General features: G+C 38.4%; 1 protein-coding gene across 1 annotated transcript in view; it reads left to right on the forward strand.

Annotated features, from left to right (window-relative positions):
- The first annotated feature begins 353 nt into the window (after nucleotides 1–353).
- The window catches only part of DKK2 (dickkopf WNT signaling pathway inhibitor 2), a 37,843-nt gene continuing 12,085 nt past the window's right edge, over nucleotides 354–26,111 (forward strand). The window contains exon 1 of the mRNA XM_062493791.1: nucleotides 354–1,032. Coding sequence (XP_062349775.1) covers nucleotides 824–1,032 — 209 coding nt within the window. The 5' untranslated portion in view covers nucleotides 354–823. The remainder of the gene's footprint in view (nucleotides 1,033–26,111) is intronic.

The following is a 26,111-nucleotide window of genomic DNA, read 5'->3' on the forward strand; positions in this document are numbered from 1 at the left end:
AAAGCCCGATGGGGCTCTGCCTCCCCTCCCGGGTCCCGGCTCCCGCCGTTCCCGAGTGGGGCCGGCCCCGGGGCTCCCTCGCCGGCGGATGCCCGGAACCCTCGCCCCGCACCGGCCGGGGTGCAGGAGGAGGAGGAGAGGAGGAGGAAGAGGAGGAGGAGACCGGGCGCTTTCACTCCTGCTGGCTGCAGAGGCTGAGGCAAAAGACAGAAAAAGGAGGAGGGGAATAAAAAGTAAAGACGGGGGGGGGGGGGGGGGGGGAAGAGAGAGTGAAAGAAAACTAAGCCCAGCTTTTGCCGGTGCTGCTTGGATTGGATCTGGTTTGAGTTTCCTCTCTGCTGGCTTGAGCAGCAAGAGAAGGAGGAGTGGGGGGAAGTAACTCGCTCACTCTTCCTCTGAAGCTTTAGCAAACGTGCCGGTGCCTGCGCTGGCGAGGAGCTGCCCGGCTGCAGTTCCCTCGCAGCTTATTGCTCTCAGTTTCTAGAGAACTGCCTGGACTTCTCGAGGACCTGGAGGAAAAAGACATCACAGACCTGACAGTTGCTCACTGCCTATAGACTTGACACATTTTTTTGTTTTTTTCCTAGGGGATTCTTTTTTAAAAATATTTTTCTCCCGTGTCAGAACAGCAGTTCCTTGAGTGGCTTTGAAATCCATTGCTTCTTTAACAACTTCGGGAGATATTTTAAAAACTTTTCCCTCCTCTCTTCTGTTTTCATTGCCAAAAAAAAAAAAAAACCTCAAACAAAAAAATAATAAAAAAAAAAGAAAAACAAAGAAAAGAAAAAGGAGAAAAAAAGTCAATTCTTTTGGGGGAGGGGAGATGATCGTGCTGATGTGGAATAAGTGCTCCTGCTGTCTCCTCTTACTAGCCGCGGTCCTGATCGTGGAGAGCTCCCAGCTAGACAGCTCCAGCTCCAAGGTGAACTCCATCAAGTCCACCCTGATGGGGGAGGCTCCAACTCAGGCAACCAACAGATCTGCAGGCATCCACCAGGGACTGATGCTTGCTAGCAGTAAGAAGGGCAAAATGCTAGAGCAGATGGGAAAACCTCCCAAGCACTATCACCGGCAAGGAGAGGTAGGACATTGCTTCATTGCTCGAGTGTCTGTCCATCTGTGTGCTGTGTGTAAATAATTGCTAGTCTTCCCCCACACTTTGTTTTGAGAGCTTTAATGTGCTAAATTAATTCATTTGCTTCATTGGGCTTGCCTGGGACAATATAATCTCATAATAGGTGTTAAGAACTGTGCAAGTGGGAGGTTTAAACCATTCATTTTTCTCTGTAGAGTTAATGACTGATTGGAAGAAAAAGCAATCTAAAAAACTATCATCCTCAGTATTTCTTTATTTGACTCCTTCAAAAGGCTGCCAGAAGCAAATGAAGAAATTTCTTGTTAATTCTCAAGACAGTGAATTAGTTGAATTTGAATAGGTGAGGAAAATTTGAGCATGAAGTAAAAATTCACAGCAGTGTAACAAACTTGGTTTTAGAAATCACACCTGGCAAGTTGATCTTTGGTATCTTGATTCGTGGTGAGAATAAAAAAGCATGCTATCCCTGTGGCATAGTTTAAAGTATAGTCATTCATTTAATAAGACAGAAAACAAATTTTAGGTTCCTTGTCCAGAATATGCTGCAGTGGTTGTGGAAGTTTTGTTTGATTATGAGAATTTTAATGCAAAGAAGATAGAAAAGGTTATAGAAAAAAATAAATAAAAAAGAAGGGGGGGGGGGGGGAAGACCCTGATTTGCTTGTGCAGTCTTCTTTCCTCTCTATCCTGCCTGGAAACTTGGAAGTCTGATAGAAAATAATCTTAATTCAACTATCTTTGTGCTAAACCATAAAGCAGCATTTTAAGCCATCAGTCCTGTTCTTGCCTCTCAAGTCTTAATTTGGTGGCATGAATGTTGCGTGTTGTGATGTTGAAAGAGGTAGACTTCTTCAGAAAATACAGTTTTTACTGGGTATTATTAGTATCTCTAAATACAGCTGCTTTCCATAAGCAGCAGTGTAGCAGCAAGAGAGCTGCCAACATTCAGCACTAAAATGGCAAAATACTCAATGCCTGAAGGGTCTGTATTTGCTTAAAGTTTCCTTACAGCAGCATAGAAGCTGAAAATTCAAGTAATCCACTGAATTTGCTAAAGTGTTTCTCATCAGCTTCCTAATAATTAAATGTTATAATTTGGTTTTGTGTGCAGGCATAGTAACGGTAGTGGTAATTTTGTTTCTTATGTGTGAGAAATTTGTTTTTAAACTCCTCCAAGCTTTCTTTCTCTAGCCACTCAACTGCTTTATAATTTACCCAGAATTTGGTTGCCTCTCCTTACCTCTAAGCAAAGTTTAGCAAGAGATGATGTGATGAAGCTTCATATTACTGAAGTACTGTGCTCTTTTCTAGTTCACATTTTACTAATTACTATTGCATTACTATGTTGAATCATCTTGAGGAGATAGAGGTACCCATTGCACCTTCTTATACATTCTTGGATTTTCTTTTGTTTTCAGCATATTTGCAAAATGTCAAATACAGGTCCTGTTTTCCCACTGAGTGTTATTAGTCTCATGAGTTTTATGAGTCTGTGCTGCCCAGCTTTTGCCTTTTGGGGAAGTCTTGCCACCTTCCCCTGTGTACAACATCCTCAGTGCTTCACTGTGTATTCAGCTCAATGTTGAGAATAATTGATTATAATTTACCAAGTTCCTGCAAAAAAATCTGTGCTGTCCAGCGGTTGTATTTGCAAGATTTGCCCCTATTTTGCCAGTCTGGACTGCAATTTCTGGGCACTTTAGTCACTGGCATGAGCTCACAAGGCACACTTCAAGTGAGAGACAGCACTTTAAGTATCTGTAGTGGTAGAAGAGATGGCATTCATGTTAAAATTTCATGTTTGTAGTATAAGCAAAGACCCCCAGATAATTGGTGGCTTCACTCCCAGGGAGTGAAGCCTGACCTCCCATCAAAGGCTGTCAGTACTGAATTTACCCTCTCTCCTTGAGATTCTGTCCCAAATCCTGCATGGCCTTATACAGATGTAGGTGAAAATGACACAGATTTGCTCCCAATAATTCTAGATGCTACTTTTGGCCATCCGCCTGAAGCAACACAGTTAATGCAGAACTGCAATAAAAGGAAGGGAAAAGACAAGGAAAAGAAAATTAAAGAGAGGAAAAGAAAAGAAAGGAGAAGAGAGGGAAAAAAAAAACAAAAGGGAAAAAGAGAAGAAAAGAAAAGAGAGGAAGGAGTATCTTTTGTGAAAATGTTTTCTCTTTGGTGATACTTCCAGCTGTAGGGCTGGTAAACCGCTGCGTTTTTTAACAGCAGTGTCACAAATATCAACCAATTAAGACATGACATTTTCATAATCTTTTTTAAAGTACTCTCTTATTAAGTTAGTGGTTAATTTGTTTAGATTATGGGACATTGCACTGAAGTTTACCATGCCACTTGCAAAAGAGCAGGTCTGTGCTTTTCTTTCTAAGACAATCTGTTGAATTAGTGGAATTTGCAATGTCTCAAAAGGAGGAATGTCTTTTGTATCTTGGCAACATTAGATGGTGAGTTGAGTGTCTTGTTTACAGTTAGGGAATAGTTTTAGTAAGGACCAAGGATCTGCAAGTTAAAGAAAAAATAATATAATTTTGCTGTTGTGAGGGCTCTGAGCTGTGTTTTCAGCTCTGCACATACATGTGGTGGAAATCACCAAAACTGATGAAATGATCATCAGCTTACAACCTATTTGCTTTTCAATTATGTTAATTCTCAGGACTAGGAACAACTTGGGAGTGTTTAATCAGCAATAAATCAACTGATACAATAGCTCATGGCTTATCTGGAGTGTTGATGTTTTTCAGCTGGTAGTTATACTGCTTCTGCCCAGAAAGGGAAGATCCAGCACATTTTTTCAGGCAAAGTTCCAGTTTAAATTAATGAAAATACTCACATGAGCAAAGCAAGCTGATCCAGCTTGCAGAGAGACTGGCGGGGCAAATGTAGATTTTAGTAAGACTTAACATTTTTATGTCTTTCTGAGGAATATTATTTATTTTCTGTTCTTATTCCCTTTACTGCCTTGGATCAGCAGAGAATGAGAAGCACTGATGTGCTAAATCAGTGAGATTTCATTCTCTTCACTGTTCTTTACTGTCACCTCTGCTTTTCCTTTTCTGCAAACTGTTAATGTTTCCCCAATATCACAGAGAATCAGGAAATATCTATAGCATTTGCACAAGGAAAAAATGCTCAAAAATAGTACTGTACAGTGCATGCTAATCTAGGTTACTTTGGAGGGAGTCAGGATTATATACTGTAAGTTACGTATTTCCTTTCAAAACCTGTTTTAGAGAAATGCTTCTAGGGACATTCAGCACCTCAGTTCTGTGACCTGTCTGTCAAAGTATTCTGCATATAATCCCTCTCTAGGTAAATACGATACGGTGAACAGGGAAGTGTTCAGTAATTGACAGTGAAGATAGATTAATTTTTCCGTGTGTTACCTATAGCTTCTACTGTGTTTGGGCAAGGTCTCCCACAAGTGCTCTAGCTCAACTACAGAAAATACAACCTGAAAGGAAAAACAGAACATACTGCATTGTGCTTGAAAAGCATAGCCATTCCACAGATTCCTGGTTGATGATTTTGTAGCTTATTTAATTCGCTTTACCATATTTTAGACTTCTTGCCTCTGGGTTTTAGTCCCCTCTCTCCTCTCAGATGTGTCAATGCTGGGGTTTGCACCCCTTCACACTCAACCACCTTTAATGATCTGGTAGGCTGTGACCTACCAAACTTTCTTGCCAGCTGTTTTCCTTCTTTGATCTATGGGTGCTATTATCTTCTCCCCTTCCCACCTCCTAGCCACGGGCTGTTGTTTCAGCTAATTCCCCAGCAAGATGTGTCTCTCATTCCCTTTGTCCCTTTGCTGCTGCATAGCTTTTTGGGTTTGTGCTTCCCATTGAGACTGTCTCTTCCCCATCAACATGATGGGAGCAGTAGCAATGAAGGGAAGAACTGGGATATCCAATAGAGGCAGCTGGCATATCTATGGGGCTGACTAAGAGATAATGAGGTCTGGAAAAGGGAGAGGGGAGTGTAAAGCTGAGACAAGTTTTAGTGCTGCAGAGACACAACAGACAGCTATCAGATAAGCCTTAGTATTCCAAATGCACTTGGTTTAATGCTAAAAATGTGTTCAATTTTTCTAAATTCTATTGCAGCTTGAGCTAAGAGGTTCAAGACCACAGAAACCAAACCAAAGCGGCATTTATTCAAATTACTAATTTGATACTGATCTCATAGCTATTAATGCACGGACATACATGTATTTCTTGGACAGGACATAGTTACCCACAAGGACTTGCTAGAAGATGTTTGGATGATGCATTGTACCAAGTAAAACAGCATGAGATGTAGTAATTGAATGCAGTGCCCTGACAATATTACAATAAAATGAACCAAATACACCAAAAATGTAACCACAGTATCTTAAATAGCTAGCAACCAAGACAGTAAAAATTATTTCTTCTTGGGATTAAAAATAAAATAATTGAAGTAACTAGAAATTACATCCAGCAGTAGCTGCCTTTTATTTTTTTTTATTAAAAAAAAATACAGAATTGCTACATCTGTAGAGGCCACCAGAGAACTAATTCTTTCCTCTCGCTACTTGATGTTAGAAATCTGAGTGACATACTAGTTTACTGGCAGCAGTCTTGCTAAATAACCTACCGGTTTCTTGCTTAATTGCAAAAAATGGGGTGCAGAGTATTATCTCCTTCCTGGGTCATGCTTGATGTCCCTTTCAAATTGTTATTATTAACTGATATCATAATATAGAGCAACAGCTCCTGTAAAGTAGCTTTACGACAATTATTTCCTATTAGCTTTGCAACAATGCCTAGAAAATTTCTAGAACTCTGCTGTGCTACTGGGTGTGCAAGTTCTTAGGGAGAGTCAGTTTCTGTATGGAAAGTCTGTCAGAGCTTAATGACAACACAGAAGATGATGAAGCATGATTGCCTTTTCCCCTCAGAAAAGTGAGTCTGATTAACTCATTATGTTTGATTAACTGATGCTTTGCAGATGCAAATACAGCACGAGTTTAATTTTGATCTTAATTATCTCAACACCGGATGTATCTTGCAAGCACTTCGTATCTCATGGCTTGTCAATAGAGCCTTTGGTCCTTTTACACTTGTACTTACAAATGCCTCACCCTGGAAATGTCGTTCAGGAGGAATTCAGTTCTGCAAAGGACAAGCCTCCACGAGGCTTCTGCTTCTGTTTGGCTTTCCATCACGGCTTTCGTCTCCAGGTTTTGTATATCTGCTAATTTTTTTTAAGTAGACCCAAACAAGTTTTATATATATGTAAAAATCTTAATTTGGAGAACACCTTCAAAGCAGAGAGCTTCTCCTCCTGTGTGTGCTTGCCAAGGTCCCTACCAAGTTCATGCTACCGCCTGCGTGTGCACACGCTTTGTGGCTAGCAGGAATCAGTGTGTGGGACACGCCTGGAGCTAGCAGCCCCTGTTTGGCCCATCATTGCCATGGGTCTTGTCACCATGTCCTGTGCTGGCACTGTGGAGCTTTCTCTAGGTTTTGGCACTGCAGTCATCACAATGTTTGTGATGGATTTGAGGAGCTGAAGTTTGTATGACACCACAGACATGGTGGAGAAAACTAGAAGCCACCATTCTGCTTTTCCCACACTGGTAAAATTCTAATTGTATTAAGAATTTTATATTTTTTTTTATTTTTTTTTTTAGTACTGAAGATAATTCTTCTGAAATATTTGTCTTTCACTGCTGTGTTCTAGGTGGTGTTTCTGGTACTTTTAGGTTGAAACCTATAGGAAGCTTCTATGAGCTTCATATCCATGGATGTGAAAGGCCAATACAAAAGCCAAGAAGATCAGAAGGCTTGCTTCGCTACTCTTTTAAAATGAATTTTGCCTGCAAAAGTTTTCATTTTCATTAGAAACGATGAACTTCATCTTGCCTGTTTTTTTCACCAAGTGTAGGATTCACATTGGCAGTGTGTGTCCCCAAAACATCACTTTTCTTCAGTGTAACTTTTCTCCTTTTTGGTTGAAGGTCAAATTTATTCTAATGGAAATTGTAATGAACATCAAGCAATTTTCAAATTGTAATGAAATGTGGAAATAGATGATTTATGGTACTTCCAAGCTAATTGCAGAATCCTTTGCTCTAGAATGAGCTACAGAAAGTAGTGTTAGAGAGAGAGCGAGATGGCTTAAAAGGATACATATGTTCATACTAAAGGGCAGCATAATATTAAATCACAGCAATCCTCAAATAAAATAATGAGTTTTGTTCATCTTGGTTACAGTTTTTTTGGGATTGGCCTTAAATCCATCTGTGATTTATACATTTGTGTTCATACAAACAGAGCTTGAATTATGAAAATAAATGGGCATAAAAACACAGTGGGAACATGGAGTTCACTCATTCAACAGCTATTTTGTTCTTACTAACGGAAAGAGCAGAGCAGTGCTGCAAAAAAAAAAAAAAAGCTTAAAAGTTGTTGGGTTTTCCCCCCTCAAAGCACATAAGCACACAGTTCAGCCCCTTGGGACTTCCTTAAAGCTAAGCTTTGATATGATTGAATTTTCATATGCATAGTAATGAATCTTTGAGACATGCATGTTGCACATGTGTAGTGCAAATGGCACTGGTTTAGCATTTTTAGCAGTAAGCAAAGGCAGACTGCTCTGCACATGCTTGGGAATGAGGTGTTGTTTCACTCTGCAAGCCCTCAGCCTCATTCTCTGTGCATCATGTAAGTGTGAACCAGGCTGTGCATGCTTTTAAAAGCATATTTATCGGTCCAGTGAATGAGAGGACAGGGTTCAGTTCTATGTGTTTTGGCAGCTTGCCTTGAGTAAAGCAGTGACTTGCTGTCAGCATGATCTCCTCTCTGCAATCTGAAATGACTACAGTGGAGAGCTCTTAAAGGAACTGCGAACAAAATACATTGATGTTGCAGCAGGAAACTTTTATTCTTGGAATCTCATTCTTAGCTGGAACAGCATTGTGGAAAGTAGTGCATCTGGTGAGGGAAGATCTCCTTTACTTTTCCTTTTGCACAGATCAAGGTAGCTTCCTGAACTGAGTTCATTTTTGGTTTTTTTTTGCTATATGTTCCTACAGAAAATGGTGCGCCTCTTCTTGACAGTCTGGAAAGATACTAAACTGAACATTCTGCTGTGGCCTGACCTGTCAGGATTAGTACATACTGCAGTGTACTTGCCATATTTATTTGTTTCTTTTCTTTTGGCTTGAAAATGAGAGCGCAGAGCCCTCCCACCCAGTTTGTTGTGGACTCAAGATGTTGCTTTCTATCTTAAAAAGGGAAAGTTTGTGTTTCTCTGTGTCTTTTGGGGTTTTAGGTTGCCCACACAGAGACTGAGCTATGAGTCTTTTACTCTCCCTTTGGTAGGTGTACTGCGTGGATGCTTCCTTTCTTTTTCAAATATCATCTCCCTGTCATTCTTCAGGAGGGAGGGAGGACAGGACATATCAAATGGTCATGTTTTACCAGACCTGCTGTTCTTAAATTTCAGTTTATCATCCACTCGGGTAGCAATAATGACACCATCTGGCTCACATAACCAACCATTCTGTGTGAGCTGAACACTATGAGGTTGCCCAGTGAGACTGAAAGTTGTTCTTTCAGACCTGTTCCTGCTACTCCCAACAGAAAAAAAATTCCATTTGTGTATTATTCATAATCAATTTCTGTGGTAGGATGAGAGAGTGGGTGTAAGCCAGAATTGAAGAATGGAAATTTTGGGAACCAGGGACAGACCATGAAAACAGGAGGTTGCTATCCTCTCTCCACACTTTCTCCATGTGTAGCTGAATGTTGATGCTGCCTCATGTCATCTTATAGGCAAAGAGGAAAACTGCCTAGGTTTAAAAGTCTACTTTATAGTTTGGCGGTAGTACTAAACTGCTTAGCTGCATACAATGTTTTTGTAATTGTTTAAATAAATATGGAGTTTTTTAAATACTCTTTAGGAATGCTTGTAAACTTCTGCGCTTGGATTTGTCCCCATTGCTATCTTCCAGACATCCCACTTCTCGCCAGGAAAATGGCTTTTTAACAAGAAGAATCCTCTGGAAATTACTTTCTGAGGGGGTCCTGGCCACAGCAGCTGCAACAAATTGCCACTGAACTTCAGTCTCAATTGTTTTTTATTGTTAAAAGGATAAGTGACCAAGTGAATACTTGTATTATAGCTTCACAACAGTTTATTAAGTATCAAATTGTAGTATATGGTGTTGTCTAACCAGAAGATTAAGGTTTTCTCTGCGGAGAAAAATTTCTCTCAGACTTTGTACTGATGCATAAGCTGCAAGAGGGTGGGAAAGTCCTGCCAGTCGCAACTGTTCTGTGGTTAGGCTGGCTTAGGGTTTTCCTCTGCTGGGGCTGGTCAGTGATGTCAGCACAAGCAGAGCTATAACAGCGTGAGGCAGCCAAGATGTCACGGCACCGCAAACCATTGCATCTTGGTCCTCCTCCTGCTGAGGGAACAAGTCCATGGGGGGCATTTCCTGAGCAAGAGGATTTTGAGTAGCAGCACAGCTTCAGCGTAGCTCAGATTATGCTAACTGGGAGGCATTTTTGGTATGAATTTTCAAATAAGCAACACAGACCCCAGGAAGGTCAATAAAGAATGGATAAAAATCTTGAGATGGTGCAGGAGGCCTGCCTGTGTCTTTGAGCAGGATTTGTCACCTGGAAAGGAGGTGCTGGTCTGGTTGACCTCCTCTCAGCCTCTCTGCTCTAACTTTCAGGATCCCTCCTTCCCCAGACATGTTGGCCTCACTGTCACTGCTTTAGGTTTGGGACTTGGGTTTGGTTTTGTTCATTACAGTTACAAGGATGATGCCTTTACTTAAGCACTATCCTCTCAAGTTATCAGTGAAGAATAGATAAGAAAGTCTTTATTTCAGGCACACATGTGCGCTGCAGGTGTGAAGGGAACTCTTAAATTGTTTATGAGTGCACAAATCCTCACGAACAAAGAGGGCAGAAAAAAAAGTTGTCATTTTAAGGAAAAATATGTTTTAAGGCCCTGTTAAAAAATAAAGTCAAAACAGAACAGTGAATGGGCTGCAGATTGTCTGCGTAAGAGGAATTAGCACTCTGAAAAATCTCTGATTTTTCTGAACAGGCTCCTACCACATTCAGTGCCAGTTAGCCAAGATGCCATTTGACAATGGAGGGGGTAACCATTTTCAGGGTCTTGTCTTGGAGAGTTACCCACAAAATCCTCTACCAAGAGGAACATTCAGACAAGTAGGATAGCACTGCCTTAACTCTGTTTTCAAGTGTTTAGATTACTAGAATTCAGTGGGGACATTGTACAGACAGGTGTGATAGTGGGGTGTGAATTCCAGATCTGGGGTGCCCTTGTCACATTTAAGATTGGTGGGATTGAAGTTTTTTTCTTTTAAGTTTTTCTATTTTACTGTTAAAGGTTCAGAAGGGTCAAGGATGGCTAAAATGAGAGAAAACACATTACTTTTTTAAACAGCCATGTGATAATATCAATTTGTTTGGAACACTTTCAGGTACACTGAGGGTAGCATCCATAAAGGTGGTGACAATTCAGTACCCAAACAAAAGTGATGTGACTCGCTCCCCTCCAGCACTGTTTTCCACCAGATGCACCAAAAAAAATTTGGCCATAGACAGAAGTTCATGCTGCCTAGAAGTGTTACACTTCAGCTCTTTGCTGTGCAAAATATGCTGATTTATTGCTCTTCTTATCCAAAAAGAGCCACACACTTCTGCATAGAAAGCCATCTCGAAGGTTTGGCCCTGTTTACCAATAGCATGTGTCTGAAATGTATTTATGTACCTAACTCCCTGAATGTTTTCAGTGGAAATTAGGTTCTGCATGCATTTAGGGAATGGGGTCATGGTCTCTTCCATGCACAAGAGAAATTCAGAGGAAGTCATCTATCTGAGACTCAGTGCAAGGTATGCTCAGGGATGAGGACCTCTCTTCTCTTTCATCACCTATGTAAGGTAGTCCGAGTTTGGTCATCAGAATAATTTTTTATTATAGAAAAGTTAGAATAATTCATGCTGTTCCCTCAGTGATGAAATAATTATATAAAACATTTGTTTTATATTGTATCTAATGTAGCAGACACGGTCACACTGGCCCTTCTTTCCAGGTTACGGTCTTCATTCAGAGTAACTGTTTTTCTTAAACTATAATTTGTTTTTGTTTTTTGTTTTTTTTGTGTAAAACTGGACAAGGTTGCAGAGATGTTGCAAGGAGGGCTTTAGTGCTCATCTTTAATGAGTCTCTTCCTGACCCGCCCTATGTAAAGCAGTTGACGCATCATGTGTTGTGCAGCTGGGATGGCTACCCTGGCACATCTCTCTGATATGTGAATGTATTGACTGTGGCATTTTGGAAGCACTGGTCCCATGCTGTTCTCCAGAGTCATGTTTAAATAATTTTCCAGATAACTGTGGATATAGGGCTGGTAGGAGCAAAAGCTGAAGTGGAATTCATGAGTTAGATTTAGCTGATTCTGTGAAAACAGATTGCACAATGCAGTTTCTGGATTTGATTTTCTTTCTTTCCTTGGTTTGACCTCCAGTGGCCCTTCTGTCAGCCGGTCAATATTTGGTTCTGAAATTGTAGAGTTTGTGCGTGTGTGAATTATTTTTTTTTTCACTTTTCTGTGGGGTTCTTGTTTTACTTTTGCAATGTTGTCCTGTAAATTTTAATTTTACCCCATTGATCAAAGGGCAGGCCAGTTTCTGTGAGACAGCAGCTGGAGGGCTTTAAGAATACTGAGGTGGTGCGGGAGTGAAATTCAGGCAGGGTCATCCACTCTGCTTAACAGTCTGAGCAGACAAGAGCAGCCATGGACAAAGTTCATGGACTGTCAGTGGTACAATGCATGTTTCTGTCACTGCAGTACAGGGAGCTTGGCTGCTCCTGATGCTCTTGACTTCACTGGAAGTGTTTGTTCTTGTATGCTTTGACCATTTTTTAGTAAAATGGTCACTGCTTTTACTATTGATCCCCCTCTGCCCTAAATGAACCTATTGTCAGGAAATAAATTTAAAGAGTAGCTACTAGAGGACATTTTGTGATATTTGCTTCTTCTAAAGCTCATTTTAATGGTTTCACCTGAATGTTTTTCAGAACAAAAAAGTCTCTAATATTCTTCTGTCCTGACAACGAGTGAGGCTGAGGCTTCCTTCTTCCTCCCAGCCTACCTCACAAAGCAGTCACTCAAAACACAGCCTTAATCATATTTGAGAGTACAATATCAAAGTTAGTATTTCAAAACAGCATTTTTACCAGACTAGTGACAGATCAAAATCAAATTACCCTATCTTTGCTCTTCAAATGTTTGTGCCAACAGAATTCCCAAGGTATAGCCCATTTTGTAACTGATGAGAATAACTGGTAATTGTACAAAAATAAGCAGGATTAAACTGCCACATTTCACTATACAGGGACCAAAGCTTCATGTAAGCCTTTCAGGACTGATGCTGTTCAATTTATTGGCAAATGTTCTGGAAAATGGGCACAGAAATTTTTACAAAAATGTATTCACAACAGTAAAAACTTAAGTGGATCAAAAAGAGTTGCAGTAAATGCCAGTATACTGACCACCTGAGAGATAAATCCCATGGATAAAATTCAATTTCTAATAGTGTAAAACAATATATATGGCATAATGTAATGCCAATTTGACACATACAGTGATAACCTGTAATTTAATGTCAATTTAGCTATCTTTCATGGTGAAGCAGCAGCAGAGAGACAAAAATTAAATACTAAAAATATATAAAAATAAAATCCAAGTGGAATATCAGGAAGTGAAAAAAACAACCAGAGAGCGAACATTTTAAAACTGGTTCTAATCTCATGGTGCTGAGTAACTGTTAAGAGATATAAAAATAATCAGGATCAAATAGAGATCAGCTGGGATAGTCATAACACCAGAACTACTTAAACATAGGAGAAAGTAAATAGAAGTCAAAGACCCCGTTTGGAAAAGGGATGCCCATGGGACAACAGGATGGAGAGAAACAGAGTAATGAAGACTCAGAAGAAGGTGAGTAGGGAGCAATTGCTCAGTGATTGCTGTAGAAGAAGAGCCAAGAGCAGAGAGTGTGAAATTATCAGACATCTAGGAACTAGTTTTTCTTGTTATGGAGCTCATTGCCACATGATGCCGTGGGAGCCATATGTGAGAACTGCTCAAATGGAGAGGAGACAGACACAGAGATGATTGCACTGGCAGGTACTGAACTTCCAGCCTCAGATGTATCTAAGTGACTGTTGGCTGAAGCTGGGAGAATGCGACTGGGAGAAATCCTTCTGTGCTTGTCTATAATCTTATTCCTTTGACTATTTGCATCTAACTGGATACTGGCCTGGCCACTTTTCTGTGATAGGTTATAGCAATTTTTATCTACTTATGCAGTCAATAATTTTTATCAACATGAAAATCAATAATTTTTTTATCAGTATCATAAGTAGCCCATTTAATTGCCTCAATTTATCAGGAAACTTAAGCATATCTGGTTCAATGTAAGCATTTGAGTTTTGTGTACTTCTGTTAGGATGTGCATATACAAGTATTATGCAAAAACTTAACTACTGAGCTGAAGCAAATCCTTGAGTCTATGACAGTGGACACTGATTTTCATGTCCTCTCCAATGTCCATGGATATCAGTGTTAACACTCCCATGAATGTCAGTGTGGCTTTGTTATCCACATTTTCAATAAAAATATTAGATAGTCCAAGGAGATTGCTGCAGCAAATGGAAAACATGACTACAATGAAAAGGAAATGAAAAGAGAAGGAAGAGGCAAAGAGGCTTAGAACAGATTTACAAAGTATGAAGGATACACAAGTCAGTGGAGACTTTTCAAAAATTCTTGCTAAAATTTAATCTTAATTTACAGAAGTAAATACTTTCCAAAAAAGGTAAGATTTTCAAGTCATTCATTACTCAGAATGAAGATTTTTGGGGTTGGGGGTATTTTTGCTTTTCTTTCTAATTTTCTCAATAATTTTGCTAATGAGTAAATCCTTCCCTTGCAAATTAGCAACATACACAGGGTGAGTATCTTCAAATTTTTGAAAAGTCCAATGTTTCCAAAGTTGTTGCAGTTTTGATGGAAACTCCTCTGATGCCAGGAAGTACAGGGTTGGTTGACTGTCTACAAAGAGCAACTCAGGATTGCAGTCAAACTCCTATAATCTCCTGTTTTATCTCTGAAGTCAATTTGACCACAGATTTTAGAAGCCTAAATAGAATTCACAGTGTTGTAAGTGCTGGTATATGTGTGTTTGTGTGCATGCGTTTCCCTGCTTTCACCAGATCCTTCTCTCCATCAGGTGAAAGTTAGAGTTCACAAAATATTTTGTTCCCTCTGTTGTTTTCCCCTTGTGGCAGTCTCTGGTCACAATCTCTGACTTAATGAGTACTGATAGTATTAAAAATTTTTGTTACACCCTCCTTTGCTCTTCCCTTCCATCTGCAAACTCCCAAAAGAGTTAAAGATCACGGCTAGCACATGTTTAAATACTTTGGCATTCTAACTTGGATTCCAGCTATCCAGGTTCAGCAAAAAACTTTGCAGAGCTGCTGCCTCTCCACTGTGACATCTTGTGACCAGTTGATTGATGTGAAGACACTTGATGCATTTATGGCTAATGCAGTACGTAAATTTTGGTAGATGTGAGTGACCAAGTCCAGTCTGCTCCCTTCTCTAAAGCAGACATGGTAAGGAAGTTGTTATCCTGACCTTGTTTGCTTGCTAAAATTTCTGCCACGTCTTTTGCTGGTGAAAAAAAATCCCAGGTAATAGTGTGTATTTTTTCATTCTGCTGTTTTTGTGCACATGGCATATTAGCTATCTGAGCAGAGCATTTTCAATGGTTGTGTGAAACAGTATTTACAAAGGCCACAAATGGTTTGTTGGTTGGACTTCAAGCATAATATTTGGTTGGCTCATTCATCAGTTATGCTAAATTTCTATGGCATTGATTGCAAAAACCTGGCAGTGTATGCCATCTGAATTTCTCCATCATGTAAAATGCTCCTCTTAGAAACAAATACGTGATATTTTAAGGAACTAAAAGCTTTTGGAAGGTAATAACATAGATGACCTATCCAAACATTTACACAATGAGAAGTATTTTTAGAGAAGAGAAACACAGAAGAAACTAAATCTCATAAAATTTAATAGGAAGTGCACAAGCTGAATATGATCCTGCCTATGTCAATATGCCTTTAAACAGTAGTTTTTCTAAACTTACCTTGGAATATTTTTATTTTTAAAGATGCATACCTAACATAAAAATTCTTGGGATAAAAAGAATCTGCTTTTTTCTTTTTAATTGTTCAATGTGAAAAAAAGGTGCTGTTTTCACAATTGGTACAGATTCTAAGCAGAACAATATCATAATTTATTGCAGAAAGGAAGAATATTTGTTTTGAGAACCTGCATTTTCTCTTGAACCTGGTTATGTTGCATTAATTTTGTATCCTTCTCAGCTTTCAGGCTCTCTCATCTATCTCTTTCTGATATTATATTAAACTCTTGAGTGTACAGAAATTTAGGTTCCCAGGACTTTGAATTAGACTGGAACTTGATTCATTGGATAGACTTTTCAAACTGGGACTGTAATTCCCAGTTCATTTAGATATTTAATGATCACTCAATCTTCTATGTGTGTTTCTACTTGTTCACTCACTTTTTATGCAGTAGGAGTCAGTCAATCTTCAGATCAGAAGCATATGGTACCCCTCCAGCAGACAAACATTTTCCACCAACATTTTGAAGAGAATGAAAATCTAAATAAATAACCCCCAAGGCTGAAAGCAGCCTATTCACCAAACAGTAATTCCACAGGAAAAATAAATGTTCAGCAAAGTGATCTTTCATTTGAAAATTGGATCCAGACTCTACAAACTGAGAAGGGTGAGCAACTGTGTCATATGGGGTGCAATGCAGTTTTTCTGCAAAGCATTCTGCCACAAGGTACTGATGTTCTTCTGCTTATGGGTAAATGCAGTGTGGGCAAAATTAAACAGTCTTTTTGTCAACAAACTGTTGAAATCATGGTACCATGAACGTTATTCCTCAGGAATTATAAATAGTTAATGTGTATGGACCATACACCAGCTAGTTCAGAATGATGCAATTCAGTACAGATTCATCTTTCAACACTTCATTTTGAAAATGTAGATTTCTGTTCTTTGAAGAAAGATGGTAAAATCATTATGTCTGAAAGGCAAACAAAAATTAGTCTTTTAGGAAGGTCGGACACATAGTTCCATGTTTATCTTTTGCTCTAATATTGCAGTTTCTTGGTACATTAATCATTGCTGCTTTGTTTTTTTTGCAAGGAAAATAATTCCCTTCTTCCATGGGGCTACCTTTAGTAGTAGTGGTATCTTATTGAGGATGGAGAGAGGAAAAGTAGTGTAAGGATTTAAGGGCCAGTTATCCTGTCAAAATGCAGTTGTAACTTGGTTGCCTCTTCAAGCAGCCATGCGAATTTGAAAACCAAGGGTTCTTTTCTAAAAAGAAAAATCACAATGAGCTATTAAAACTTGGAAAAATCTCATTTTTCCTGAGTTGCATTGATTTTTTTCCATCTCTACGGTTCATCTCAATTGAAAGGAAATGTCAACAATACTATAATTGTAAGTTTGTGATACTTATATAAGAGTGAAATCCAGTGTCTTTGTGCTTTGTGCTTCAGTCTATGTGAATTTGTGCTTAAATTGATTTAGCAAGTGATCAGTCAGAAAAAGATTTTAAGAGATTTATACCTTCAAAATAGTTACAAAATTTTAGCCAAGGATATCATTTTAAGGGTGGTATAGATACCTATTGATATCTATATAATATATCTATATCTACATCTATATCTACATCTACATCTATATCTATCTCTATCTCTATCTCTATCTCTATCTCTATCTCTATCTCTATCTATATATCTATATCTATATCATCTATAATTTTCCTACTGTAACAGTATATGCTAATTTGATAATTTGAATATTATATATGACTTAACATATCTGTACATATGTGCACATATACTAAGACCATTTATCATGTGTGGATTAAGTAGAAAGTTTATAATTTATTTTCTGGGTGTTTTTTGCCAATACTGTGTTGTTATTAGAACTGCTTTTGCAGTTTCTAATACCAGGAAAAGGGAAAACACCATAAAATAAATTCAAGAAGTATTGATAAAGACCCAAAACCTTCAGTTTGTGTTAGGGGAAAAAATCCTTAAAGACATTAGGTCTTTTGAAAACTAAATTATTTATTATTTTAAAAATAATTATTCAGTCCTATTCAATGCTCAGAGCATAACAAATTTCCTTTTCTAAATAGTTTTGAAGGTAAGGTTGGACTTTGGAAATAAAGTAAAATTAATATAACACAGGTTGCTTTAAAAATGGCATAGTGTGCTTTCATATGTTTGTTTTCCAAAGTTTAAATTTAGTCAGTTCACAAATGGCATGAAAATTAGTCTGTCTCTTGGGGATTAAATCTTTCCTGGGATTGGGCTGTGGACTTTTTCTGGTTCACTCACTACCAGTAGTAATAATTTTGTGATTGCTTTTTGGTCAAGAGCTTTGCTGTTTATGCACATGCTAGAGAAGATTACTGTCTGAATTCAGACAGTTAACAGTTCAGGTTAATAAAAGGAGAAATATTTACTGTGTTAAGGAACTTCAGAAAACAGCTGATTTTAGTTGGATCTGATGGCACAATTTAACATTATCCCTTATTTCAGCAACCTGATTTCAGGTGGAAAGACTAATTAAGACATTTGTAGCACAAAACTAGTGTTTCTTGGGTTAAAGAAACAGTGTTTAAGCATAAACTAATTTGAACTTGAAGGGACTGCTTTGACTAAGGTCCCCCCCCCAAAAATAGCCACAGTAATAATAAATGTAACATTGATCTCATAGAGCTGTGCAAGAAATATGAATTGTTAAGTACAATCTGATTCCTTGGTACTGCTTGTCATGTTCCTGTGGAAATTAGTGGGGAATTACAAATTTCCTCCAACAGCAAATCTGTTTTGCCCTGCAAATAAATTTATATTTTTTTAATTCCTATAATTTTAAACAACAATGGCACAAAACAAATCTGCATTAATTCTTTTCTCTTGTAAGTGTGCAATCTCGGCATATTTATCATGTAGCAGTAGGTAGGAATGCCAGCCAGCCTTCAATGTCTGTTTTATAAAGTTGTATGTCAGTTGAAATGGCCCTACTAATATGTGTTGTCTTTGTCCTACCCCTCAGCTTCAGAGCCACGTTTTAAAACATGGCTATAGTGCTTGTTTGCTTGTATAAATTGATCTGTTAGCTGGTGTTTCTGTCTTGTGTTTATCATGAAAACTCTTTGGAAAAACTTGGTTGTATCAAATTATTTTTAAACAATTTCCTACTTGATAATGTAAGGATGGGATTGATAAAACAAAGAAGTGTTCATTTGATGTGGAATTTTGTGACTCACTGTGTAAAACTATTTATGCTGTATGACTCCAGTAGGTTTTCAAACAACATCAAGGAGATATTTATTGGCACCACTGTTTTTGTGGCACTGAGAAAAGTATAAGTGTAAAGGAACAGTTGTTTGAAGTTCTTCTAGGAGAATTTAAATCCCATATTTCTCAACAATGTGAATGAGTCTGCATTTGAATGCTAAACCAGAAAGGTTTATAGTGCATATGGTACCTATTTGAATTTTTCAAATGTCAAATTTCTGCTGTGGAAATGGAGGCCAGCTTGAGTTATTTATTGTGGGATGCAGAAGGAAATCACGACCCTTTGCAGGGACACGTTAGAATCCCTGTACCATTCAGCCAGTTTTCTCCTGTCACACCTACTTAAATTTTCAAAAGAATCTTTAATGTATTGAGTGTGCTCTGGATCTTACTAGTTCTGAGCACTTATGATAGCTTTCAGAGATTGCTGGTGGCTCCCAGTAGATTGTAATTCTAGAAACAGGAGCCTGATGCTAAACATCACCACCTGTTCCCCATTATTTTCCTTCAGAAGAAAACAATGCAAGTATAAGATTACATACTAATGGAACCCATTTTCACTAAATAGGTACATTTGGTCACATGTTATTTGGTGGCCCATAAAAGAAAAAGTGGAAAATAGTATGCTGTTTTCAAAAGAGAGAAACAAATAAAACTTAAATTAAGAGTTTCCTAACTAGGATAGCTAAACCAAATTCTTCCATGGCAGGTATACCAATGTGCAATATGTAAGTGCATACAGATTACTTGTTGGAATATCTGTGTTTTCAATTTGATTTGTTGTCATATCCTAAAAGGCTTTGGACTTCATTAATCTCTTTGTAAATCCACTGTAGAGCTAGATTTGAACCTTTTTGGCATTTGCACTGAATTCCTATTTCTGTTTTGCTTAAAACAACAATGCAGGTCTCATCTCTAACCAAGGTTTCTCTACTGCCCCTCAGTAGAAAAAAAATATAAGCAGATATAGCACAGTTATAATGATACTTGCAAATTAAATTGGTTTTTATATTCTGTTATCATTTGCCATATACCAGCAGGATCCCATGTTATATCTCTGCTATATAATCATGTGACGTATATCTAGATAAGTGAAGGAATGTTTAAAATGAACTCATCACAGCTTTTCTTATAGATGTTAGCATGTGCATGTAGGCAGTACATTTTTCAAGCATGGAAGCATGTGTATGTCTCCGTCCCTTGAAATCCTGAACGTGTCAGCATTCACATAGAACCTGTGATAGCCTGGCCTGCTTGGGGTACTCACTAGTCCTGGTTTTGGGTGCAGACCAGCCTCTCAATTGTATCTATTTATCTGCTTCTTAGCATTTCTTGTTGCTGTTTTTACTTTTCTTATTATCTTATTCCCAAGACCATTCTAAAAAAGCAGCTTTTTTATTTTATTTTATTTTATTTTTTAGTTTTTTTCCTGCTTGTGTTGCTTGGTGATTCTTCTCTGAGAATCCCTATCAGACTGTTGGTAGCCTTTCTATAGGCCTGCTTCTTGCAAACTCTTCAGTAAAATGTGGTGGGTTTTTTGAGATAACATACTTTTTGAAGTGTGCTTTTTCCTGATTTTGCAAACAAGATTCAGCAGTTAATTGAATGGCAGTAAATTAAGGGTGGCTTTACTCACTTGCACCTTTGGGGTGATGAGGTGTTATTAGCAGTGTTTCTTTGCTGTATTCGTGCTTGGGAGACAAACTGTTCAATCAGTAATCCCATCAGAATGAATGGGGTCGTGTGTGTGGGACACTCTAGCTACTTATAATCATTTTCTGGAGTAGGTTTGGTGGCTGTATGAGGCAGTGTGAATGGAAGTACTGTCTCAGCCATAATTACCAATGGAGAAAGACTTAAGATCAAGCTTTTGATCTGGTATATTCTCTCAGATGTGTTTGTTCTGTAGTATTGGACTGGATTCTTAGCTCTGAAACTGCAGCTGAGATTTTGCACAGAGGAAGCAAAAGTAGATTTATGGAGTGCTCTATAGCTGCTTTTTCTGAATGAAATACTACTCTAATGACATATATGCGGGGACTAGGTTTGTCTGCATATCAGATTATTTAAGCTTTTAAGAGTTTCATTTCAGATGTACCAAATGGATTTTGGTGGACATTACATTGTCAGATCATGACATTACTCATTACACAGATGAGTGGATGTGGTGTTTCAGAAAAATTGGCAGACATGGTCTTAGCTTTTCTGTGATCAAAACAAAGCATTTCTATGCCTCTTTTCAAAAGTGTGTCCAGGTTGCTTTAAAATAACTGTAAGTGAATGCTTCCAACCAGCAGAACATTTACATTTCATAATTTTTCTTCTGTCATGTATTGATGACCGAGTCTTCAAATCTTTTCTCATGAGCTAAGTCTGTAATGAGTAAATTTGTTGTGAAGCTCAGTGAAACCATGGGATCACTGCAAGGACTGCTTACATTAGGGAGTAATTACAAGATCATGAATTTTTAGCCTTTTGATTTACCAAGTAACTTTAAAACTTCATTCTGATTTTGGCTGGGAAAGCCCCTTTGTTGGCCAGACACAAAATTTCCATTTGTTTACCTCAGATTTTTTTCTCACAGAGCAGATAACAGCAGTGCTGCATTCAACATCTAAAAGCTCTCTGGCAGAATGGGTGCCTGTACTCAGCCTGGTGAGTGCTGTGCAAATAGGTTCACTCTTATTCATGTAGCTTGCTAATAAAAACAGTGTTCTGGGAGAGTCATGGGCAGTGCTCTGCCTAATGGCGTCTCATTAAAACCACAGCTTGCTGCTTTTCTTTTGAACTTTTCCAAAGTCTTTCTTGAGTTATACTTGATAGGAATGATAAGGGTACTACTGCACGGTCCTCAGCAAATCTGTAACACACAGGGTGTTTTTTCCACTTAGATATGTATTTACATGGGAGTGGGGCCTATGACAGAGTCTTGTTTCCAGACCAGATGTAATTTGACTTGAAGACTCTAAGATCATTAACTTTGATTTTTGGTGTATTGTAAACAACTGTGACTTAGCCATGAGTAAAAAGCAGCTGAAGCTGAAAAGAAATGAGGAAAGAAAGTCAGCAAATGTTTGTATAAATAGCTGAAAGAGGTGCTGGGGAGGATCCAGGCATTTGTATTTTGCTCTTAGCATGTACTCCCTACTGGCTATCACTCTTCAAATGGCTGGGTCTTAGTGGTGTGACAAATCATTTCACTTCTGCTAAAGCTGATATTTGTCAGTGCCTTCCATCACCCTTAATGGAGTTTTATTATGAAGACTTAAAACTACAGCAGATGAATAAGTCAATGATTGCAAGGGTGTGTGTAGACCAGCTTTGTCCTCTGTTTAAAAAAAAACGGACTAACTGGACTAGGACGTGCTTCTTCTTTTTTTCCCCCAGGTCTCATGATCAAACATGGAAAGTCTTGTTAAAACAAGATGAGGAAAAAAAAGAAAATATTTGGAAAGTGATGTTTTGGAGCAGAATGGTTATGTTCTCTCAGAATGCATTAGAAACATATCAAAATAGCAGTGTAGTTATAATTTTTTTGTTCAAGAAATATTCTGAATTATACATACTTCTTCAGGGCCTAACTGATGGGCAGTACACTTATGACATGTTTTACTGAGGGACTTCTCACTGTCTATGCTCGTGCTCTTTCACACAGTCTGCCTGTAGGCTTCAGATTGCACTGATTTAACTGAGGAAAAATAATCTCTTTTATTGAATAAACCTGGACAAATATACTTACATTAGATTAAATCTTAGTAAGTACACTATGTACTATTTAAAGCTTGAGCTAAGTATTGAGTAATCAATATACCCTATTGTTGCAGCTGAAGATAGCCTGAGTCCCTTAAACCAAGGATTTTGATTGATCATTTATTTTCACTGGCAAAATTTACCTCTCTAAAATACATTATCTCCTGGCTGTTAGCCCTTTAAGATAAGTACTGACTTTCCTTCAGGCTAAGTCCTGAAGTGACATGCTTAAGTGAGGTTCTTTGGATAAAATGAGAACAGTGCACCAAAATGACCAATTATGAGTTTTCAGGCAGAAATTGGCAGCAAGGCTGTGCCCCAGTGCCTTAGTTTAGAGAGATCCTCTGAGAAGATGAAGTGCTGGTTGCTCCTATCTTATATGAACCTTTGATCTGATTTCAAGGAAAATCCACCAGATTTAGAAAACACTCTAACTTTTAAACAGTGGTACTTAGTTACTTTATGGGCTGATTTTCCTACTTGGGAGAAATTTCTTAGGACAATGGGAATTGTGCCTGTTTTGAGAATGAGTGGTCTGTGGAAAAGGGTCATTTTATTGTTTTGTTTTTAGGGTTTTTTTCCCCCATATTTTTTCACAAAACATGCAAACACTCAGGTGCATTTAGTCACTTGGGTATGCAGAGAGCTGCCTAGTGGCTTTTGCAGCTCTTTCAGCAGAGCAGGTGTGTAACCACCAGTGATGTAAGAGTTGGTTCAGTACAGGTGGAGGGAGATCCTCAGGGCCAAGTGCTCATCAGAGCTAGAGTCATGGCTCAAAGGGAAGTGTGCTGTCTTGTTTTAATTCCAGTGTATTCTGAGCAATCCTGTCTCCTGGAGATTTAGGGAAAGGGAATTGCTTGACTTGGAAAATACCCAAGGAAAGGAAAGGAAACCACCTAGTGTTCATTACTTTTCTGTGATGAAGTCCTTTTAATTCATGTCAGTCTAGTCTTTTTCTGCTTCCTTGTCATGTAGGAAAATAATCTGTTGCCCAATAGGTGAATCACACTTTGTGTACAGTGAACTATTACAAATGTGCTTATGTTATCAGAAGCATAAGCATGTAAATAACATTAAACATTTTAATAACTTCACTACTGCTAGTTGAACAACCCAAGACTTAGTTATAAATATTTTTATCTGTCTAATTCAAATTCTTTTTTTCCGCCCCCTGGAGTGTCATGTGAAGTATAGGGAAACAATAAGTCATATCTCCATAACTCTCATATATTCCAGCAAAGACTGTAGCAAAATTAAGGAAGGAAATCTTCTTTTGTCATAATCACATAACCATGGTCAATGTTTGGTTTCAGCATGAAGTTTAAGGAGAACTCTGCACATAGCCATGCTCTAGAAGATTTTTGCTGGTTGTTAAATAGACTAAGTTTGTCTGTAAAGTATTCTTTTAAAGATCAATTTATTTCTCTAAAATATGCTTCCATGGGTATCACTCAAAAGTAGGATGTATTTTTTCCTATTTGGCTGGTAAATGTGGCCATCTTGATTTGTGTTTCTGTCTCTGTAAAGGAGATAATTGTTACAGTCACTTTCACTTCTATTTAGCACATCTGAAAAGAAGGGTATAAATTCAGAAAAAAAGAAATAATCATACAGTTGAATTAATTATTGCTGTAATGTGTACTTCTTACATGGCCTTGGCACAGCAAGCCATTTATACCCCACTGTCTTGGGTCCATCTGCTTAAAAGAAAGAAGAAAGAAAAAAGAAAAGGCAGACAAAACCAATGAAGTAAAGCACTTGAAATCTTTTCTTCCCTTGTTGGTTTTGCTGTGTAGGCCATCTATCAGGTAAAGAATTGATCATGTACAATTTTAAGAAAGCATAGGACCTAGATGCCCCCTCTGGGCAATGTTATAATGCCAACCAGAGGAGTCCAGATATAGGATGACTCTATGTTTGCAGTCCGGGGCAAATAAATGTGAAAAATGCCTTCTAATGAAGCATGCAGTACCCTGGGGAATGCAACTCATGCAGAATAGAAGTTGTCAAGAAGGTGGTGCAATATTACCATGGTTCCTGCTTCTTTGCCATTCCTAACAAGAATCAGATACACACGGAAGTTTTCACTACAATGAAGTTGTGAGAACTAAAAAGTAGTATCAGGTTGCTGCATCTGGCTTAGCTTTAGAAGTGGAAATATCGTAATGGGATAAACGGAAGGGCCACCCACTATAAAGTGTGGGTGACCAGTATAAGGAAAAAGTATACCCCCCCCCCTTTAATGCTTATTTATTCCAAAGGCTGTTACAAAGAAATTGGTCTCAGTCTGATGTAGTGCCAGACATAGGGGATTAAACTTTTTAATGACTTTTTGTTGACCAACATCCAAGACATCTAGGAACAAAAGAGATTCTGTAACTTCACATAAAGAATATTATTTTCAGACAAGAAGACAGTGCTTGAAAACCTAAGTTCAGAAGATAGGATAAAAGGTAGCAGGCAAGAGGGTAAATGCATGTCTCAGCAGCAGAACAGTTTATTTTGAGGGTGGAGAACAGATTTAGAACTAATTCCATGTTAAATGCCAGAATTCTAGGTAATTGCTTGCTGACAATGACTAGAATACGAGTGTCCATTTTGGCTTGATTCTGAAGCTGTGTAGGGTTATTCTCCTTCCTCTCCTTCCTCTCCCCTCTTTCTTCTTTCATTTCTCTCAGATTAAGTATGGATTTTTTTTCCTACAAATTAGATGTTTTCTGAAATCATACTGTTCTGTCTCTTGTGTTATGGTCCCTAGCACTGAGGGAAGTCTTTCTTGAGAATGGAAAAGGGCTCATAAGATCGAGAAGAGGGTGTATTCAGAGCACAGTGTCTGGAATGAAAGATGGTCCCCCCGTGACTATTGAAGACTGAAGCTAAGAGCAGTCTCTACTAACTCAGGGGCTGCAGACATAAATGTAGTCTGAAGCCACCCTGTTCTTTCCTCCTGGAGTGCATGTGCTTGCTCTCTCTTCTGAGAATTGGGGTCTGGGTTTGTTTGAATTAATAGTGAAGTCATTACACTATGCAAATGTTAGTCTTCATCTGGTTTTACTCACAAGCTATTCTTGCCTTGCTGTGCTGTTCCCGTTTTCTTGTTTGTGCAAAATTAACCAGGAGCATTTTAAAAGAAAAGGGGGGGAAAGGGTGAATAGTGTTGAAACCTTGATTGCTACGTTATTTGCCACAGGCTAAAGTTTGGTAGGCAGTTCCAACTTAATCATATAATAAGAGTACAATGGTATTTTTAATGAAGCTTCTAGGGATCCTTTCCCTTTGTCATCTTTGGCCTTCTTTGAGTAAACTGTGATAATTTGCCTTAATAGCCTAGTATTACAATTTTTCATTTTGCTTTTACTGAGGAGTCAGCTGAGCAGCAGTATGACTCTAAGCACATCACAGAGGTTGCCTGTGCCCTCAGGGGGCTGTGACCAAGTGTTTTCCCAGGACAGCTGGTTTTTTGCAGGTAGTCTCACTGCATAAGGGCTGCTGGCTCTTCATCCCAGCACAACTGCTCCTAGAATGAGTCAGGATGAAGAGCTGCACTCTCATACTGTAATTCTTCCTGTTGCTATGAAAAGGAAAGCCCCAAGCTGCATTATTGACTTGTCCAGTTTATCAGTTTCACTTGCGTAGACGAATTGTAAAAACTAAAGAAATACTAACTTTTTTTGTTTCTTTTTCCCTAAAACTCATGCACTTCTGTGGTAATGCCTCTGAATCATCTGTGGTACAAGAGACTGGAA

This window comes from Cinclus cinclus, chromosome 5 (genome assembly GCF_963662255.1).
Source record: "Cinclus cinclus chromosome 5, bCinCin1.1, whole genome shotgun sequence".
In the NCBI taxonomy this organism is placed as follows: domain Eukaryota; kingdom Metazoa; phylum Chordata; class Aves; order Passeriformes; family Cinclidae; genus Cinclus; species Cinclus cinclus.